Genomic DNA, 20,992 nt, shown 5'->3' with positions numbered 1-20,992 from the left:
AGAAAGACCGAAGCCCAGGCAGAGACACACAAAGAGCAGAACGTGGAGGAGAAGGAGCACCAGGCCCAGGAGCTGCTGGCGAGGAAGGCTCAGGAAACCAACCTGCATCCGCACTGGGAACGTTTGTAGAAAACCAAAGGGACCGCAGTAGTTTACAGAGTTTATTGCATTATACATGCGAACAGAACATGCACAAGAAGGACATATTGCTGCTGAACGACTACTATTCCACATATGCACCACAAGAAAATGTCTACAATGGAGAAGAATGAAAGATTCCATTTTACGAAGGACGACCTCTAAGTTCATTTGCGAGGATAGTTACATTATGATGTGCTTCTCTTTCCCCCCGCCCCCAAAGTTTCCCCCCCTTTTTCTTAAAGTATTGAATGTACTCCAAACGTTATGGCCCGTGTAACAGCCCCACATAAATACCATTTTGTTAGTAAAAACATGAAAAAAGTCACATTGCTTGGATGTTCGACAGTTCCAATAAGTTAAGACCAAATGATAATATTCAATAATAGTTACCCTGCATTACGATGAGAACAAAAATAAATTACACGTGCTAGGTTTTATATATACTCGTCATAGTAATACATATTCACTTGCAGCGCTAAAAGAAGGACGAAGAGTCACATTCTACCAGAAAATAAAAGGAAAAGGACGGTTCTGCCAGAGTCTCTCCCACACGTGGCCCCGGCGGTGCCGTGCCCACTGCTCGCTGTTGCCACCCCCGGGAACGCCTTAGGAGAAGGTCAGATTAGCGGTCAGTTCTCGGATTCGGTTCTCCCTGCTCATCTTCTTGAGCTTCATTCTGCGGTTTTGAAACCAAATCTTGACCTGCCTGTCAGTGAGGTTTACGCTCTTACTGATCTCTAGGCGGCGCTCTCGGGTGAGATACATATTGAATAAGAACTCTTTCTCTAATTCCAGTGTTTGGTGTTTAGTATAAGGGCACCTCTTCTTTCTGCCACTCTTTGCAGTTAGCCAATTGCTCGTTGGAGTATCGGACTTGATTTCCTCTATCAAAATCAAAGAAGAAGAAGAAGAAGAAAAAAAAAAAAATGAACACCCCCTCCGGCTGCAAGCGCGTACCCTTGGCCATGACCCCTCCGCAGCGTCTGGCAGCCATGGCGGATGTGCGCGGAGCTGCTGCGCGGGGCGCTGCGGACGAGGGCAGCGGCGGTGGCCGCATCCCTCTCGGCCCTTCCCGGCGCCGAGCTGCGACCGTGCGAGGCCGGCCGGGCTCACCCTGCCCGCAGCGTGGCCCCGCGCCCGGCCCGGCCCGGCCCGCAGCCCCGGCCCCCGCCCGCTGCGTGCCCAAATGCCCCGCTGTAAAATGCCCTCGCCACGCGCCTGGGGCAGCACCCCCCGGCCGGCTGAGCCTCAAAAGCACACCTAGGAGCAAAAACACGGACGTTTTCCCAGCCCCAAACATACACGTGAAATTAACGCCCTCCGCCTCGCGGGTTTTTGTTGTTGTTGTTGGGTTGTTTGGGTTTTTTGCCTCCATTTTCCTTTTAGGTTCTATTTCTCCCCCCTCCCCACCAGAAATCTCACACTATCCTAGACCTGGATTGGCAACTATAATTCATAAAAAGAGAACCTCCATGCACACGTAGGGTAAAAATCGACCTGAAGGATGCAAAGCGCATTTTTATCAGACAGATTTTCCCGTTTTTTGATTCCTCGCCACACGCTGTTCGAAACGAAGGCTTTTGAGCTCTTTTAAAGGGAAAATAAAATCAGAGAAGCACCACCTTTACCTTTCACACGCATTTCAAAATAACGCTGCGCTTTTTGGAGCCGAAGCCAAGGTTCTCCCCAGCACCATATCCGCACAGTGCACGCTCTGCTCACGCAGGCAGCGGAGCTGCTGCCTTCATTGTGCGTTTGTTCCCAACTTCCCCCAGCCTGGAAGCACCTATCCCTCACCTATTTTAACAGCATCGTAATTAACTTTAAACGCAATCAAACCGCAGCCGGCCTCGGTGGCGAAAATCAGCGCAATATTACGAGAGGAAAGTTGCGCCGCTCGTATTTTACAACCTCCAGAGCTGCTTTTTTAAAGGAATTTGGCCGGTTTGGGCTGCAGCAGCGCACTAAGGAGCACACGGATCTACCCCGCACCGCAGAGAAGGGCTGCATGCACAAGGGAGGCACGGCTCAAAGCAAACCTTCGGACCCTTTTGCGTGGCATTTTTCGCCTGCCAAAATCTTCGCAGACGCAGCACCTGCAGCCCCACACTCCTCCCCGTGCAGTGGGGTGGCCGCGGGCTCGTCAGGGCAGCGGGGAGCTGCGTGGTGCCGGATCTCGGCACGGCACGGCTCAAGCTCGGTAATACAGACCTTTAGTCTCCTTCTCCTGGACCTCGGGGCTGGACACGGAGCCTTCGGGCAGGCAGCTCCTCTCGTCTTGCAACGTGGACTTGGGCTCGGGACTTTCCACTTGAGAGACTTTAGCCGCGCCGTCCTGGCCGTTCGGGTTTTCATTCATTTTCTTTTCCATCTGAAGTTGAGAAGATAGCTGCGGTTTGGAGCTGCCGCGAGGGTTTAACTGTAACATTACGGTTGAACTCGTTTCAGGGCTATTATTGTACTCTTGGGTTTTCCCAGTGGCGTAGGTCTGGCTCAGTCTAAAATATCCTGGGACGGGAACCTCGGGGTTCTCAATGGGGCATGATTCAGACACCAGCCTCTGGTAGGAAGGGACGTCTGAAGAAATGAGTTTGGTTCTCTTATCGGAATACATGCAGCAATTGCTTTCTTCTTTAATATTTGTAGTGAAGGAACAAGTGGGGACCTGCTGTGTAACAGGTTGCTCTATTCGACAAGATCTGTTCGGATCTGTCCAACTGTCTACTTGAGGTATATAAGGATGTACATTCATACCCATATTTTGGTGATTAACTTCTCTTTTAGCCAGAGACGGTAGGAGTCCACAGGTTTGCATCCCATAAGTCCCAATGTCTGTGCTAGGTGGCATATACATGCTGGCGCTGTTGGAGTAGAAACTGTCACTCCTGCACGCACTGATGAGAGAATCTACTAAAAAAGTATTAGCGGCAGGAGAGCTGTTGGGAAAGGACATTTTGGGGAGGAATTTGAGGAAGAGAGATTGTGTCCTTTGTAGGCTGACATCTCTAGGAAAACATTCCCGTGTAATTGCGGATGCCTCCGCGCGACCACATGACAGCCGGGCCAATGGCAGCGCCCGCCGCCCCGCGCCCCGCCGCCCCGCCGCTGACGCTCCCCGCCGCGCCGCCCCGCCGCGCCCCGCCGCGGTCAACAGCGACCCCTAGGCCGCCGCCGCGGCACCGCACCGCGCCCGGCCCCGCGCTGCGGCACCGCGCCGGGCCCCGGCCGCGGCCCCGCTCCGCGCCGAGCCGAGCCGCGCCGAGCCGCGCCGAGCCGAGCCGAGCCGAGCCGAGCCGCGCCGAGCCGCGCGGGGCCGGCCCTGCCGCGTCTGGCAGCAGCGCGGCGCGGCGCGGCTCGGCTCGGCGCGGCCCGGAGCGCAGCGGCCATCGTGCCTCCCCTCGCCGCGGCAGCATCGCTTCCTGACAAGTGCGAGGTACAAAAGGTTGTGGAATTTATTAATGCGTATTAAGAAGAATCAGGGGCGATCAATAAAATCCTCATCTACATTCTTGGGCGACTTGGTAATTTTCTTGCTTCTGGAGCTTTTTAAAGAGTTATACCCTCTGTTGCCACACACGGGAAGATATTTTATTAGCAAATCAATCGAGACTTTGTAAAGGATAAGATTAATAGTTAAGATTTAGCATAATGGCGTTCGCGTTATGAATTATTGAAAATTATACTATTGATTTTTTTTCCTCGCTGCTCACCGAGAAGGTCAATTTTTGTTTTAACACAAATCGTCAAATATTAAAAGCCATACTTTTGTCAGAAGTTGGGGTTTATAGTTGCGATGCATTCCTCGAATTATTTCACAACGCCTCGTGAAAAGAAAATAAAAATGAATGTGTTTTCTCTTGCCCTGGAAACTGAAAGCACCACACAGATCATCCCCCCTTCTGCAGCACTGCTGCCAGAAGCACGGAACGCCAGGCGCTCACTGCCTCCGCTCCAGCAACTTTTTCCTTTCCTTTCTTGCTTCATTTTATTTTATTTTGGGGAAGAACGATCAATGCAGATGGAATATAGAGAAATGATGATAGAAGTACGGGGGGTAACGCTGAGTACCTGCACGGCAAGTGAGATTTCCGCAGCTCAGCGCTCTCAGCGCGTTTTATTGTTTTTCCCCCCACTCCGAACCCATATTTACACCCGAACCTGTTACATTTTAAACAGCGTTGGCACCAACTCTTCTTTCACTCTTTTTCCTTTTCTTTCCTTTCTCTTCCCTTCCTTTTCTTTCATTCTCCTCTTCATTTCACACCCTCTCCCCCACCCCCCTCCCCATTTTCTTTATTTCCTTCCCCCCCCCCCCTTTATTTAATCTGTCCCCATCCGGGGGCCGAGGCCGGGAACCCCCCCGCAGTGAACTTGTTGGTGGTTCCCGTGCCGGACGCACGGGCCGCTGTGGGCCCTCTCCGTCCGCAGAACCCCGCCGGCCCCACAGCGCAGCTGCACGGGGAAGGATTTTTAAATCCCTATCCGCGCCCTTCGCCCAGCTCCAAACACGCCTTTTCCAGCAGCGTGGGCTCCACTTCTCCCCGGTTTCCCGGCGCTCGGCTGCTGCGCGCTCTCCCGCACACTTTGCGTGGCTGGAAACAATAACCCCATTTAAAATTTCGCTGTGGCAATGAGACAGACCCTTTTAAAACCTTATCGCAGCTGTTCAAATACAACATCATTGTCAGGTTAAGAGGCAGCGCCTTTTATAGCTGCCGTCCCCGGCTCCTGTGTTGCCGCAGTTTAAACATTACCTTCCTCGATCCGCCGCCTCCCGGCTCGGCGCTGCCCCGCAGCTCTCCGCCACCGCGCTCCGAGCGGGGAAGGGGCAGCTCCCGGCTCGGCGCATTTAAGATCACGATCAGAGCCATTGCTAAGATTTGGCCGAGCCGGGGGAGAGCTGCGGAGGAGCCTCGGAGCGCCGCGTCCCCCCCTCGCTTTCTAGCAATTTCCTCTTCTCCAACAACAGCCCGGACGACCCACAGAGTTTAAAGCCACCAAATACTATTTTCCTCGACGCGGTTTAAGGCTTGACTGTGACATCTAATCGGGAATTTTATGCCCATCAAACGGCTCTTTCGTGATCTTTATTTACTCTTTCGGGGGGGGACAAAAAAAGAAAAAAAGAAAAAAAGAAAAAGAAAAAAAGGGGGTTCCAGAAACCCCCCAGCCGCGGGCAGAGCGCGGAGGGCCGCGGAAAGCTGCGCGGCAGCGGAGGTGCGGGCGGCCCTGCCTGTGCCCCCCCCGGCGGTGCTGAGCCGGCCCGGCGCTTAGACGGGAGGGCTCTTTGATTTTTGTAATTGAAGATATGAATTTCTTCCGTGCCACCGCACGGAAAGCGAGATGATGGCTGTGATGATCGTGATTTAAATTTCGTATTCAGGGCCGTCAAACAGCTCCGAAAGGACCCCTTCGCCCATGATAAATCACGAGGGGGGTCTGAGAAACGGGCAGCGACTTTTTATTGAAAATGAACAGAAGGAAAGTTTAAGTTTGATGTAAATAGAAGTTGAATAAACATGCGAGAGCCACTGGGGAGCTGGAGACTTAGGCTCTGGGCATTTAATGTCACTATTGTTTTAAATCATATTAAAATGGAATCAAGTAATTAACATTAATAAATAAATCAATATCGTGCAATAAATGAGATATACAGTCTACATTAATATAAAGGTTTTGCTCTCAGAGCCCCATATTTTTCCGAATGAGGGAAGGAAAAAAAAAAACCCAACCAATGGCTCCATGCAGATGTAAATTACTGTTTGTAATAAAGCATAGGTGGACATTACAGATTTCTCCTCTAGCAAATGTCAGGGCTAAAACCCGGAGGTTACCAGACGTGCCGGTGGGCTTTCATTTCACCGCCTTATCTTCCTAAACCTTATTACTCGTGATATGATGTTTTTCTCGACCGTGCTGACGATTCCCATCGTTGCAATTTGCCGTGTTTGTGTCTCATTATAGGGGGGGATGGGATGGGAGAGGCTGGATATTTCGCAGATGCCTTCAGTAACAAAGGTATTGCGAGAAATATCTGCCTTTAAAAATAGGCTGGAGCCCAGGAAGCTTTTAGTCAAATTGCTTTCATTTACTCGATTCCAGCATTTTATTTAGGGCGTCTTTAAGCGCGGGGGCTGTATATTTTATACCGCTCTGTTACACGACGGGGAGATTGAAGAATAGTTTTTATTTAAAGGGAAAAAAAAAAATACATATATAGGCTACAGTATTGTGACCTTGCTTCTTTTAATAACGCAACTGTCACGCTGCCCAGAGCTCCGTGTGCCACGTTTTCATAGAAAGAGTCGGCGACTCGGCCGGGGGCTCGGATTCCCCGGCTGATTTTGGCCGCGGGTGGGGGACAGGAACGCCCTGATGGCACTACGCCTTTTCCTAAATACAACACCTTATAAAATAAACCAAATTCCTCGCCGCCCATCGCTTCAGAGGTGCTGTTTCTGCTGAGGGGAGCTCACGGCAGCACCCACTCTACCGCAGCTTCGCCCGCAGCCTCAGCCTCCCCCTGCCGTATTCCCTATTTCCGCGCAGGGGCACAGCCTTATCCTTACAGGACTTTGGCGTGCAGACCGGTCGGCGATCCGGCCGCAGCCCGACACGTTTGACTTTCGGCAGACTGCTGCCGAATCTGAGGTTCAATCAGCAAAGAGGCAAATGCCCTTCTCGCCCTCCTGAAGGGACAAGCTCAAAGGCGTTCGGAAATAGCTCCCAGTCTTTTCTTTCTGAAGGAATAAAGCGGAGAAACGAGGAGGGGAGGGGGGAGGAAGGATACAAGAGATGATAGACTCTGACAGAACCATCACGTTAACAAGCTGAATTAAAAAAAGAAAAAAAGAAAAAAGAAAGGAACAAAGTGGCGTTCCCGTATTCAAGGTTGTGGTGGTTGGGTTTTTTGGTTGTTGCTGTTTTGGTGTTTTTTTTTTTTTTTTTTTTTTTTTTTTTTTTTTTTAATTAACAACACACCCGGCTCCAATCAGCCGTTCACATCCTCTGAGAGCGGCCGCGCTAATTGCGAGGAGCTGAAGCTTCACGTGGGAGCTCGAAGGAGCTGGGGTCGGTGCGGGCTCTCCTAAGAAGCCCCGAATGCCAAGAAAACAAACGGGAAAACTTTGCTGAATGTTTCCCTCTCGAAATAGGTATCTCCGCCGAGAGCAGAGGGGTTCCTCCGGGCTTTGGGTTGGGCTCAAAGGGGCTCTCGTGGCGCCGGGGACCCGAGGATCTGAGGCTGCACAATGCCGTTTGATCGCAGACGGAAAGGCTATTTCTAGGAAACTGTTAACAATGAACTTCTAAAAAAAAAAAAAAAAAAAAAAAAAAAAACAAGCCCAAACAACAACAACGAAAAAACCACCCCCGAACCCAGCGGACGGAGTGCCAACAAATGCTTTCACGGGATGTGGGGCTCTGGCAGCGCGGAACGCGGCTGAGGAGGCAGAAATAGATTTCGGTGAATCCCGCAGCTGAGCAGAGAGAAGCGGAGCCCTTTCCTGGGGACATTCTGAGCAAAAGTGCGCAGTGGAGGACAAAAAGACAGAGCACGGAACAGCAAAACGGAACGCACTCGGTCGCTGGAGAAAGCCTAGGGAATTCATAAGCTCCGCTTTAATTTTCTAATCTCTAGTTTCATTTTAATAGATCTCCGCAGTGTTGTTAAGGAGAGGGATTGCAATCAGCAGAGCCTTGGCAAGGTGATGTTCGGATATTAAAAACGTCTTCTTTCGCTTTAGTCTCTGTCTGTCTATAAAAAAATAAGCTCTCTCAGCACCTCACGTCAAAGACGCGTTTAAATAAAATGCGTTTTTAATATTACACTTTCTGTATCGAAAGGTTTATTTAAGAAAAGCCTTCAGTAAAAAACGAAAGATAAACAGTGGCAGCGCCTGGGATTTAAATTACTTTTGTTCTATCCGCGTTGAGGCCGTCCTGAAAGGGGTAAATAGGTTTTCGTTCTAGGGAACGAATTCTGAATATCGTTGGGTGTTTTTTTTTTTTTTTTTTTCCCCTTAAAATTATGGGATTTTTTTAAAGCTCGGATGCGTTATAAAAGATTACGAGCACCAAAATTTCTTTTAAATTGGCATATTTCTCGAGCACGTCACGGTTACGGGTTATTTGTTTAATAAATCTTTTTGATGCTTTATTTTCTCATTTGGAAGGCCCTGAAATCTTCTCGTTACTTATATATTAGATGTTTTATTAGCGGTGGAATTATTATTAGGAGGAAATATACCGGAGCACGAGGACGGCGCAGTGCAGCAGCGATGCGCCCTCGTGTGGCTCCGAGTGGAGGAGCAGCCGCCTCCCTCCCGGCCGCTCCATTCGCTGTCGGTCACGGCTTTCTCCCTTTCTTTTTAAATAGAAACCTAAAGCTGCTATAATTGAGCGTTTATGCAAGATTAATGCCGGGGTGGTTAGGTTTCCGCGGCCCTCTTTTGCGGTGTGGGAGCTTTTTAAAGGGATCGGAATCCCCTAAGACGGACGCTTAGAGCACCGCGGGGAACGGAAAGCGAACGCCCTGCTCTCGCGCTGTGGATTGGGACTCGGGAGAGACGCGAGAACGCTGCTGGAAGGTCGGGAGGAATGAAATCCGCGCCGCTCCGAGGGCTCCTAATTAATGGGCTTTGTGGGGAACGCGCAGCCGGGGGAAAACTGCCGAAATCGCACCCTCCTCGCTACATCGCCAAGCGTTTCTCGCCGCCTCCGCTTTTTAGCCGGAGAGACAAAAGCAGTATTTGTTTCGTTAGGATTATTTTCTTTAAAATAAAAAAGAAGACAGTCGGGGAGTTGCCGGGCCCGGCAGGGGAAGGGTCGGGGCGCGGGGCCGGCAGGGCTTTCCGCAGCGCGGAGCTGCTCCCCTCGGCCGGGCGCTGCGCGTTGCGGGGCGCTGCCATGGCCGTGTGTGTGCGTGTGTGGGGAGTGAGGGTGAGCGAGAGAGAGGGAGACGGAGAGAGGGTGGGTGGTGGTGGAAAATAACAGAGGAACCTTAAGGCGCCTAATTATTCAGAAAGGTTAAAGGTGATGACCTTGACATTTTGGAAGTTCAAAGGCATACACTTATGTTTTTCTTGCTAAGGGGTTTTTGAAATTTTTCCTTCTTAGCCGCGCCTCCCTCCGCTTCCATCTCTCGATTTTTTTTTAATTCCAGGGCTGCTCCTGACTCATTTGCGCACTTTTGCCTTCCGCGAACACGAGCGTAGCGAGAGCCGCTCCGTCCTATTCAAAAAAGCCAAATTCTTTTCTCACCCCTCGCCTTTATTGCACATTGCGGAAATCTCTTTTTCACCCACCAGAAGGTGTATAATATAACCCAATTAAGCTGTTTAGAACCTCGGCTTTTATGGTGTTGTCTAGACAGTTCAAGGTTTCGCAAACAGCCCAGCCGGGTCACGAAGCACAAAGCGGGGGAAACCTCCGCCGGCCCCCGCGCAGCCCCGCGGCTCCGAGACCCACCCCTCCGCTCCGCAGGTTTTTCCTCCCCACGAGCGCCGGCGCTTTATAGCTCCCTGTTGTCTCAGCCGCTCGGAGCCCTCGCTCTGCCTCAGCCTGTGCCGCAAGTAAACACTCATTGGCGTTGGGGGTTCGGGGCTTACCGGGGGCCTGACCAGTTAAAAGCCCTTTTCGTTGTTTATAGTAACGGCTCCAGCCGCAGGGACGGGCTGCAGGCAGCCGCGCTTGCTCTGCCTCGCACTGGGGAGGGAGCAGCTCGCTTACGAGGATCTACAAAGGCAGAGCCAGAGAGCTGGGCTATTATTTATTTAAAACGCATTTAGAGTAATCCGCCTTGGCTCCCTCCCGTCACTATTTAACTGAACTTGGCTCTAGCCCGGGATCCTTCAGAGATGGAAATCCATACAGTGCACGGAAGTTATAACCTTAACTTTACTAGAAACCATTTATTCACATGAAAAAGACAGTGGCCCATGCTTTTGGATGACAATAGAAACATATATATATATATTTTATATATAGCGAACGTACATTTACCATCTCTTAAATAAACCGCATTCACTTAAAGGGAGGAAAGTGTTACCCTAACTCAAAAGCAACAACATAGCCCCCCCCGAACTCAATGAATTGTAAGCAAAAACTACCAGACACACTGCAGGTCCATTGCTGGTACTGTGGGAGAGGAAAAAAAAAAAAAAAAGCACCTTTGGCGAGAACCACTTGAGAATAGACAGCTGGATTTACCCTAGGTTCCCTTAGCAGGAATCTGCTCCGCCAAGCCCCGAAATCTCCAGTGGCCATTCAGCGTGTGGAGCTGCGCATGGAAATGAAACTTTGAGTTCCGCAGGGCGGCTGTGTCATGTAAACCCATTCACTTTGCATTCGGATGGCAGGTCAGACTGACCGAGGGATTCTTTTTTTCTTCTTCTTTCTTCCTTTTCTCTTTCTCTCTCGATTTTTTTTTAATTTTTTTCCTTTATTTTTTTTCTTTGCTTTTTTTTTTCTTTTTTCCTCCTCAAAACAAGGGATTTCCAGTGAAATATTGGAGTCGATCTCTGTTCAGTTTCTTTTCTTTCATCCTTCGATTCTGGAACCAGATTTTAACTTGTCGGTCAGTGAGGTTGAGCATTCTGGACAACTGCAGTCTTTTCTCTTTGTTTATGTACACGTTGAAGAAAAACTCACGTTCCAGTTCTCTTATCTGATATTTGGTATAGGGACACCTCTTTTTCCTCGATCGCTGAGGAATCGCTGAAATTAAAGAGAGAAAATGCTGATTTATGCAGAATACGACCGCGCTCGGCTGGGAAGAGCTCAGACTTCGCCCGTGTCCCCCCGCCCAGGGAAGCAACCCTCCAGCAGCTCCGAAAATATTCCCCGGGCTTTTGCTCTCCGGTTGACATAGGAAAAAGAAAAATAATTAAAAAAAAAAAAAAAAGAGAGAGAGAATATTTTCCAACTTCTCCTTAAAAGAGAGCACTTCGAGCGCTACAGAGAGATATTTAAATGGGCTGGAAATATTCCAAGTTTCTCCAAGCCCTCTCGCCCCCACCCCCGCCCCAAACAAACGAAGAGCTCAGCCTGCGACGCGGAGGCACTCCGAGCCCTACCTGTGAGATCTCGCCGTCCGCCCCCCGCCAAATCAACAATTTAATAACAATTAATATCCTCTTCCGAGAATACCTTAAGCCCACCTAAATTGGTTTCCTATCGTAAACACGCTTTACAACGGTGAAGGAAATCTTATAGGATATATAAAATCCTTTGGATGCTTATAAAATGGCACATAAAATGCGGCTTGACAAAGTGTCGGCCTTGTACTCTTGCCCCCGCGTCACCGCCGATCCCTACCTGAACTGTTGCTCTTCTCTGCAACAGCCTCACCGGGAGGGGAAGCGGCGCCGCTCGCCGTTGTCACTTTCTTCTCCTGGCCGGAAGGTGCCTTGCTGCAGGCGCTGTGCTGGGGCTTCAGCTCGCCCTTGTCCGCGTCCCCCTCGCCCTCGGAGTGCTGCTGGTACGGGGGAGCGGGGGCCGGCTCGTAGAACTGGTCGAAGCCCTGCGGCAGGATGCCGTTCCTCCCCACCGAGCTGTAGAAGTTGGAGGCGGCGGGGGACGCTCCGTGGTGGCCGCACACGGGGTCCGTTTTGAATAACATTTCCGTCCTCCTGTTCGCGGGCTGCAGAAAGTCTCTGTGCATCACCTCTTCAGCTGAGTAATAGGGAGCGTAACTGCCCCTGTACTGCCATTTGCTGCGCTCTAATCCGTATTCCCTGAATGCCACTTCGCGCACAGGTTGGACATGAGGTAAATTAGAAGAATAAGGAAAAGTCATTTGACAGGAAGACGATTGCGACAAAAAAGAGGGTTTCGTCGAGAAGTCTGAGGGCGAGACGTAATAAGCGCACCCTGGCAGATACATATTGGATGCGCCGTGACTGCAATCGTCAAACTCGGTCATGTCTTCCTTTTTGCGATTGCGAGCGACCGGGAGGCTTCAATGCATTGAACGAGATCCATCTATTGCACAAGAGGCTTTGGACAGGATCAACTAAGAAAAAATCCCCACCGTGTGCTGACGTGCAATTCATCTTGATTGATTCTAGTGGTAATTATGTCACGTGACGCAATGTAGAAATGTCCTTATATCTATATCGGCCCCTCGGAACGGCTCCCGAGATCTCTCCAAAGAGCCCTCGCGGCACTTGGAGATGAGCGGGCGGCCCCGCTCGCCTTTTCCCCTCCTTCTCCGGCGGCCGAGCGGTGCCCGAGGTGCTGCGGGCGTTCACCTGGGGCCGCGCCGCCCTGCCCGCCGCCCGCCCGCCGCCTCCGCCGGGTGCGGGGCCCCGCGGCGCGGCCCCCCCCGCATCGCCGCCGCCCGCCCGGGAGCCTCCGTCGGGGAAGGCGACCTCCGGGCCGCGGTGCGGGCTCCGAGCCGGGCACCGGGCCTCTGTAACGTGATCGCTGCTCGTTAGCGGGAGCGGCTCTGTCGGTGGCGGCCGCCGGGTGCTGTTCACGCGGCGCGGCCGAGTCCCATTCACGCGCTCTGAGGTCCGAGCGGATCTGCCCGCCCGGCTCAGGCACTCCGAGGCTGGCACCCAAATCCGTCCCGAAATTGCGATCCCCGAGCGCCTCGTGTTCCCTCGCTCGAGCACCGAGAGCTTGTGCGAGGGCGCCGTGGGCGAGCTGCAAGGAGAAAGATGCAAAGAGAACATCTCTCAGCAGCGGGTCTCGGGAAGGGGAGACACTTTGGGGCTCTTCTGGCAAGAGAGGGGCCGGGGCAGAGGGAGAAGCCCACGAGCACGCTTTCCTTGGAAGCGGAGCCGTGCACAAAGTGACCTCTGTTCGTGCCTCCAACTCCCACCAAACGTTCGCTTTCATTGGAAGGGAAGAGCGGGGCTGGGAGCGGGCGGCACGCACAGCACCCGCAGCCCTGCCCTGCCCTGCCCTGCCTTCGAGGGCTCCCTTCTACCCGTTTTCTCTTTCTCTTCGAAATATTATTTTAAATAGATGAACACAAACCGGGTCACGAGGAATGAAAAGGGAACAGAATAAACAATACGTGCCAGCAACAGCCCCCGGTGCTCGAGCAGCTCCTCATTCCAGCAACGTTTGCCAGCTCTCTATGGGAATGCCTTTTTCCGTCATCGCGCAGCATAGCCACAGCATATGCCATATGCCGCTTTCCAAACCAACCTGCAATCCGCCCAAGCTCTCAGGCCCGACAGGGTCTCTCCCCGCCACCCGGACACCTCCGGGCGCTTCGTGCAGCCCTCAGGCCCCGAGCTGCTCTCCAGAGGCGGCCGCCACCCAGGTAGGGAAGTAGGGACCGGCCCGCATCAACCGAGGCACACGGAGAAAGCCCGCCGCTCTGAGGGGAACGGGCTCTGCCAGCCGCAGCCCCGCGCTGCGGACAGGTCCTGGTGGGGATCCTCAGCCCGGCCCCGCAACCAGACCCCGCATCCAGAGCCGCAACCTGCTCCCGCCCGCCGCCACGGCCACTCCGCGCCTGTTACTCCAAAACGGGCGAGGGCTGTTGCAGGGGCTTCTGCAGCGCAGCTGACGGCCCTTCTGAAACCGAGGGACCCGAATCCGGCTGATCAGATGGAACTCATCTCCTTTTTTTTTCCTCTCTGTTTTTCCCCCTCATACAGCACCCCTCATACAGCAGTGTTGCCCTGACTCCTCGCTTTCAGACCACACGCCACAAATGGCTGCCAGCAGAGAGCCTCACTCTATCACCAGTTATCACCAGAAACCAAGACACAAAGCCACCATTTCCTCCCTTTACCAGGAACGTTCAAGCCTTCTCGATTTTGCCACGACACACGAACCACCTCCCACAAACGATGCCTGCGAAGCTAAAATGGCTCCTGCGTCCCTCACCGCAGCGCCGGGCAGAGACCCTCTGGGTCGTGCCCCAGGGCTGAGACCGGGCTCACAGCGGGGCTGGCTCTGGGACCCTCAGAAAGGTCGTTTTCTTCACCGCTCAGACAACAAATTGCGCCTCAGCCGCACCTTGCTTTCGATGCAGCGAGCCCCAGCATCAATTAAATGTTGGCGCAGGAGCCAACCGGTTTCAACTAATTCAAGTTCAAAGACATGGCGACGATTTGTTAATACGAAAACAGACCTTGTAGGAAACAGTCCCTTAAAAACCGATCCGATTCGGGAGCGGGAGCCCAATACCGCAGCAGAAGCCCCTCCGCAATAGGGCAGAGCCGGGGGGGTCCCCACTCGCCGGAGCCTCCACCCTGGGGTCGGTCCCCAGCCCAGCTCCGAGCACCGCATCCCCCCGTTGTTTGCCTTTCTCCCATTACACAGCGTCGCAACACAAACGCTCATCGCTTCCACAGCCGGGCGCATACTTTACCGTTAGGCGTCTTGAAACATCTGCAACCGTTGCGTGTGATCACCAAGGGTTCTGCTCCGAGTGGCATTTCCAAAAGCCCTCCGTGGCGGTGCGGGCGCCCCGCGGACCGTGCGGGCGCGGAGGTGCGGGCGCGGCTGGCGGAGATGCGGCGCTCCGTGCCACCCAAGATAAGACACTAACTTGACCTTAACTTTGTTATGGCGCCCCTAGTATCTGGAGAACGTGAACAGACACTGTCTGGCAGCTCTCGTAAAAACCGACTGGAGAAGAGATTCTGAGTCATTTCATTTATTGCCACTACAGTTCTGCAAGAAAGCTTTTCCTCCCTGCCAAACTTTAATTATTTATGCTCTTTTAGGAAGCACAAAGGCATCCAGAGCCATTTCCAACGAGCCGAGTTGCGTTCGCAGTCTTATCAAAAGCGCAGCCCCCCTCGGAAGGGCTTTATCTCGTCGGGGCTGCGGTCGGAATGCGGAGATGGTGATGTCGGAGTCAATAAAGGCACCGCCGCCCGCTACGGGGGGAAGTGGGCACGGGCGCAGCCGAGGGGTGCCCACCGCCACCCCGAACCGCGGCACAGCGCGGGGGTGCGGCTGCGGCACCCGCACCGCCCAACCCAGGGTCGAGGGTACGCGCCGCAGCTCCTGCACTCACCCCCGGGGCCGCGCCCGCGGGCGGGCACGCGTGTGCTCGCATGTGCCCGGGGTGCGCGCACGGGGCGGGTGCGTGCCCTGCCACACGTGTGTGTGCGTGCGTGTCTGTGTGTGCGTGTGCCTGTGTGTGTGCGAGTGCCTCCCCCAATGTCCCCAACGACTGTCGTCGCCCGCAGCTTCGGATGAGCAGCCGGAACCTGCCGTGTGCGCACGTCTGTGTGCACCATTTTGTCCCGCAGATGAGTGTTCCCTGCGTGTGCCCGCTGATGCTCAGATATGTGCAAGGCGTACACAAGCACGCACAGACACAAGTAATGCACGGAGTTCTGCAGCACGTCGCGTTTCAGACCCCAACTCCCTGCTTTGTAACCTATTTCTCCTTCCAAGGGCGGCTCTGACTGGCAGTATGCATTCAGCTGTCGTCGTGGGTCGGATGCGTTTAATGAATAATCCATTGCACTTCCCATCTTTCCATCCCAGTCCTCTTCGGCTTTCACATCACAAATGGGGTAAAGGCTACGGTTGTACCGGGATGGGTTAGAAAAGAGAAGGGCGACACAAAGACTCCGTTTCTCAAGGGCCTGAACAGTATTCCAGAAGGAATAAAAAAAAAGCTCTTTATCTGTTTTTCGCCTTTCTCCCGGCTCGTATCGTTAGGGCTGCTTCCAGTTTTCTTAATTAGAAGACCGCTGCCGAGGGAAGAGCCTCGCACAGCCCGCAGTGCGATGGGGCTGCGCGCCCCGAGGGTTCCCAAGGACGTGGGCAATGCTGCCCTCCGGCCCCGCTAAGCCCTGTCCGCAGCGAGGTGGGCTCTGACCCCTCTAGGAGGCGAGAATGGCGCCTCCAGGTCGGACTGCGTCTCCTTCTCCCTTCCGACACACCCGGGTGGTACTTTGGGGCTGCGAGAATCTCTCGAAAGATGGCTGCGGCGCTGCCCTCAGCTCGGATATGTCTCCTTTATGAAATAATGAGTTTATTGCCTCCAGGAAGGCAACGAGCCCGATAAATACATGGCTTCTTTGTGCCGCGCCTTGTGATTGTGTAGCCTTGTTGCGTAAGCTCCAAACAACCCCATTTGAGCTCGCTTTATACACCAGAAAATAGCGCAGGCTCCGCCAGCGTAATTATTATTACTACTGGGAGAGGCAGCCCAAGGTTTCGCGTGTGGAAACGCCTCTTCATTAGAAACAGATATGCGTGGAAATGGCAGCCAAACGGCGTTTTAATCCGGAGCTGTATTTCCGTGAGATATTTTTCAGCTCCGCAATCTCAGCCGGATCACTCCCGCACTCGCGGCCCTGCGGTAGCACGGGGCCGTGTGCCAGAGAGCTGCAGCACAGCACTGGGCAGCGGGATGCGGGGAAAATCGATTTCATTCTCGTCCTAAAGCTACGCTAGGTCGGTGTAGGCGCCGCTCCCAGTCCCTCTGGTCGAGTTTCTCCTCTGAGGTTTATAACTGGACAAAACAAAAAACAAAACAAAAAAAAAAAAACCAAAAAAACCCAGAGAAAGTGTCCCCCCTTCCCCTCGTAAAAACCTCTGCGGAAACGGCCGTGGGGACAGTCTCAGAAAATAATCAAACCTTCCTGCTCGCCCCTCTCCTTCTCCCGCAGTACCTCGGGTGAGAGGGGCCCTGCGCGGCCCGGCCGCCCCCAGCCCCGGCCCCAGCGGCACCGCCCGCTCCCCCCCCTCCCGTTTGTTTGGGGCCGCGCTTGGACAAGGCCAAAGTCAGCGGCGGAGGAAGGGCAGGGCCAGGCCCGGCCACCTGGGGCGGCCACCGGCGAGAGCCGCATGCGACCGAGCCGAGGAGGTCGCGGTCACCCTGCCCCGCCGCTGCGGGGCCGAGCCGGCTGCGGGAGGGCTCGGCGGGCAGGACTTCGCCCCGGCCCCGCGGGGAGCGGCGACCCCCCGTCCTCCCGTCCCGCCGCAGCCGTCGGGGCCGAGCCGTCGGGGTGGGCGGCGGCAGCGCGGGGCGCGGAGCGGCGGTGCCGGCGGGCGCGGATTCGGCGCGCGGGTTACGCGCGGGCCTTGCGCGAGTGTCACGTGCCCTCTCCGCCGGGCCGCGGCTGGATGCGAGCGGGGCTGGTGAAAAAAATAACGAATCAAAACTAAAAAGGTTTATTTGGTAACCGCTTTCTGCGATCCGTGCTCCAACAGGTTATTCCAAACCGCAAAACATGCGAGCGCCGCATGCTCGCCTTCAGAAGCGGGGAACACATGAAGGGACCAGCCGGCATTTACAGAGCTGACGTCTTTACGTCTTACGTCTTTACATTATTCTTTTATTATTATTATTATTTTTCTTCTGCAAAATGGTGTTTACATACAGTTAAAAGGCGTCGATTTTAGTTTAGCACAGCACATTCTCCAGGGGAAGAGAGGGTTAGAAGCAGGAGAAAATCTATATAAAAGGAGAAAGAAAGGGGGAAAAGCTGATAATACAGGCTTCAGTGCTGGGCTGGCTCGTCTTCGTCGTTCTGCCTAAGAGCTCAGCGGTTGCCGATGTACCCGGGGACCCTACGCGTTTCGAGAATTTGGCTTAAATGGGAAAAACCACCCAGCTCCCGCCTTGCAGCCGCGACCACACGCTACTCTATGGGGCGAACACAAGTTCATGCAGGAACGGGCGGACGCCGCGCTAGTACATAGAAAGCGCCTGCTCGCGCATTACCACTCTTTTCTTTTTCATTCGTCGGTTCTGAAACCAAATTTTAACTTGCTGATCGCTTAAATTCAGTCTGTTTGATAGTTCTTTCCTCTTCTGTCGGTTAATAAACTCATTGAGGAGAAACTCGTTTTCCAATTCGGCAATTTGTTGTTTCGTGTAAGGTTTCCGTTTCTTTCTCGATCTCCCCTGGGTGGGGCACCAAGGCAAACCTACAACAAACACGTCGATAATTTAGTGGGGCACGGCTGTGGGTTATAGAGAATACGTACAAACCCGCGAGGCAAAGGGGCAACGTTAGATCGGCAAAAGCTGGCAAAGCACGTCTGACAGCACGATTTTATCTACCCCCCAGTAGGGTTAAGCTATCACCGTTCCGAACGGGTTACGGGGGGAGAGGGGGGGGACAAACAATTACAGACATCTCTTAGAAAGCACGAAGCGCTAGGTCGCCTCGATCTAAAGCGAGAGATTTAAGGCATACCATCCTGCACTGAAGGTCTGAGGCATGACTGGACTGCTGCGGGCTGAACTGTCAGGTTCAAGTTGACCGAATTCTTGATGTCCTCCTTTAGGCTGGAAGTGCAGGAATTCACTTCAAAAAGAGCGGCCGAGCCGTGCAAGCTTCTCGGCAGGCTCGAGTGGTCATACTTTGCGGGCTTTAAGTTGGCTGCGTGAGTAATAGTTGGGTCATTTGCGAAAGATTGCCTCTGCCTGCATCTTTCCTCTTGTTTGGAGCTCGCATCGTGGGCGTAATATTTATTGTTTTCTTCCAGGCACTCTTTGTTGCTGTTGGAGCTGATGCTGATTGGAACGGAGCCGGGGAGGTACGGCTGCGCCGCGCCGCCGAACGCGTGGCCCTGCGGCTGGGCTGCGCACGGACTGGGGCACGTCCACGGGATCGAGCTCCGGGGGTAGGAAATGGTGGGCAGAGCCGCCAACTGACTGCCATTAGCCCGCAAATTGGGAAAATAAAAGGAATCTGGAGATTGCAAGTTCAAGAGAGAACCAACGTAGCCAGATCTGTAGAGACTGCGATCACACATTTCCAACAAAGGACTTCAGCTGTTCTTACAGCAGTATTTAGTTACAACAGGGAATAAGCGGAAAGCCTAAAACGATTGGACGAAACTTTGCAGACAGGTTCTTCAAAGCCGGTAATTTCAGCACCGCCTCCAGCCACCGAGCCACGGTGTCCCCCCCCCCTCCTTTTTTTTTTTTTTTTTTTTTTCCTCCTTCCCCCCCCTTTTGAAAAGTCTTATGATAACACTTGAAATATGAAAATACCGGACTCGCAAGGGGGAGGGGAAAACATGGTCTCCGCTTCTATAAAAGTGCCTGGGACTGGCTGGCAGAGCCGCAGCGCTAGTGGAAAGATGCGGAGAAAACAAACCCCCGGCCGGCGCTGAGCAGAGCCCCGGGGCGGGCAGCGGCCGCGGAGCTCCGGGCGTGGGGGTGCCCGGAGCGGGGCCACAGCTCTGTGCCCTCTGCTCTCGGCGGGGGAAGGAGCCGTGGCCGTCTGGACACACGGATGGGCTCTGCCCTGTGCCGACGGGGCACAGCTGTGTGTGTGCTCGGAACGCGGCTTTTACCCGTTTTATACACGTATTTGTTTTAATTGCGAGCAACATGATATGCATCTGCATACGCTTGCAATTAAAATATTAATTGTTCGGTTATTGGCGAGATTGTCTTTCTGTTGCACTAATGACCGGTGGTCTCGGAGGCTTTCCCAGCTTTGCACCCTACTCTTCTTATCCCTTCCACTTTTCATCCTAGCTCCAACGCTAGGCACGTTTTCAAACGACTCTTTTAAATCTGGGCGCTTGTTTATTGAATTCTTAAGCGAGAATAACAATGGGAGCAAGAAGGAATTCCTTGAGCAGAGCGCTGAGATTCAAAACAAACAAATAGCATCCAAAGACTGCACGGAGGAGAACGCCCCGGTACCCCGCAGCAGGGCACGGGCTGGCTGAGTCGGGCAGGGCCGGACCAGCGCCGGGCTCGGAGCCCGCTGCCACCTCCCGAGCTGCGGCCGAGCAGGTTTTGTCCGCTAAGAAGAGAATTATTCCTTACGGTGATATGGATATATATAGAGAGAAACTGAGATATAGATATATGTATGTATACGCATGTATCTCTATCTGTATATCGTATATATGACATTTTTTGAAAGCTCACACCAGAGCGCGGCTGTCCCTCTGTCTCTCCCACTTTCCTCCCCGCTCCCGGGTATGAACCAAACCCCATCCGACCGCATCCTCGCGGGAGGCAGCTTGAGTCCTTTCCAGACCGCGCGGGGTGGCAGACAGTCTGCTTCCTGCGGAGACAAGCCGAGCCCCCGTGTCTCACCCAGAGACGCGATATCCCCATAAAACAGCAGACTGCAAGGCCAAGGGCTGGAGCTGCCCGGCAGGCAGCGGCCGGAGCCCTGAGAGCTGCGATGCGGCTCCGCGCTGTGCGGCCGCTGCGGGACCCTCGGCCCCTGACCTCGGCCCTTCCCGAATGGATCCCCGCGTCCGAGCGGACCCCGCTTCGGGCCGAACCCCAGTTCCCGAACGTCGTCACCTTCGCGGCTTCGATATTAAAACTGCAGCTCAGTTAACAGGTAGGGTTAATTTTCCGTGTTATTGTGCTCTTAATCATAGTTTTAATCTCAGTTTTATTTCCACGCCGAGATCAGAGACACTGCCCCACTTGACGTTTTCCTAATCAAATTCATCTTTCTGTCTAATGGGAAATTGGGGTGAATTCTGCAGTAATTTCATTGCCCTGGAAGAAATGTTGAAACGATTGCTCTCCCCTGAGCACACGGACCACACAAGCGTCGCTGGAGGATATTACTGACCGCTGCCCTTAATTTTTATTGTTTGAGTTATGTCTGCCAATTGCATCTCCCTCTTATTAACTTATTTGTTTTCTGCCTTTTTTCTCCCCACGAACCGAAGTGACCGCTTCTTTTCATGATCGCCTTTTGCGAAAGAGCTGACTCCAATCGTCGGCTCTGGGAAGACAGAAGTAGCGCACTGTGCTTCAAGACCTTTTTTTTTTTTTTTTTTTTTTCTCGCAATAAACACGAGGAACGTCTGTGAGTTCCCCGTTACCGGAAAGGTGACACTTCAAACTAACTTTTACGAGGTTAGAGAAAACAGAGCTTGCAATTAATGCTCATCTGTAACCGCTAATTAATGCTGCGAG

The 20,992-nt window shown here is 53.3% G+C and overlaps 3 protein-coding genes across 3 annotated transcripts; all 3 read right to left on the bottom strand.

The window, feature by feature from the left end:
• HOXD10 (homeobox D10) lies at positions 1 to 3,094 on the bottom strand. Its single transcript, XM_031599435.2, has 2 exons — positions 2,353 to 3,094; positions 1 to 1,025 (listed from the first exon to the last, which is right to left on the bottom strand). Exons 1-2 carry the CDS (start codon positions 3,092 to 3,094, stop codon positions 748 to 750), a joined length of 1,020 nt encoding a protein of 339 aa, XP_031455295.1. The 3' UTR covers positions 1 to 747.
• A 7,527-nt stretch (positions 3,095 to 10,621) lies between these two features.
• Positions 10,622 to 12,064, bottom strand: HOXD11 (homeobox D11). The gene is made up of 2 exons (XM_031599415.1): positions 11,458 to 12,064; positions 10,622 to 10,857 (listed from the first exon to the last, which is right to left on the bottom strand). Exons 1-2 carry the CDS (start codon positions 12,062 to 12,064, stop codon positions 10,622 to 10,624), a joined length of 843 nt encoding a protein of 280 aa, XP_031455275.1.
• A 5,588-nt stretch (positions 12,065 to 17,652) lies between these two features.
• On the bottom strand, positions 17,653 to 18,840 carry HOXD12 (homeobox D12). The gene is made up of 2 exons (XM_031599423.2): positions 18,279 to 18,840; positions 17,653 to 18,006 (listed from the first exon to the last, which is right to left on the bottom strand). The coding sequence occupies exons 1-2, from the start codon at positions 18,838 to 18,840 to the stop codon at positions 17,768 to 17,770; spliced, it is 801 nt and encodes a 266-aa protein (XP_031455283.1). The 3' UTR covers positions 17,653 to 17,767.
• Between the last annotated feature and the right edge of the window lie 2,152 nt (positions 18,841 to 20,992).

Source organism: Phasianus colchicus, chromosome 7 (assembly GCF_987193195.1).
Source record: "Phasianus colchicus chromosome 7, bPhaCol1.hap1.1, whole genome shotgun sequence".
Classification (NCBI taxonomy): domain Eukaryota; kingdom Metazoa; phylum Chordata; class Aves; order Galliformes; family Phasianidae; genus Phasianus; species Phasianus colchicus.
This window is presented reverse-complemented; position numbering and strand designations above follow the sequence as displayed.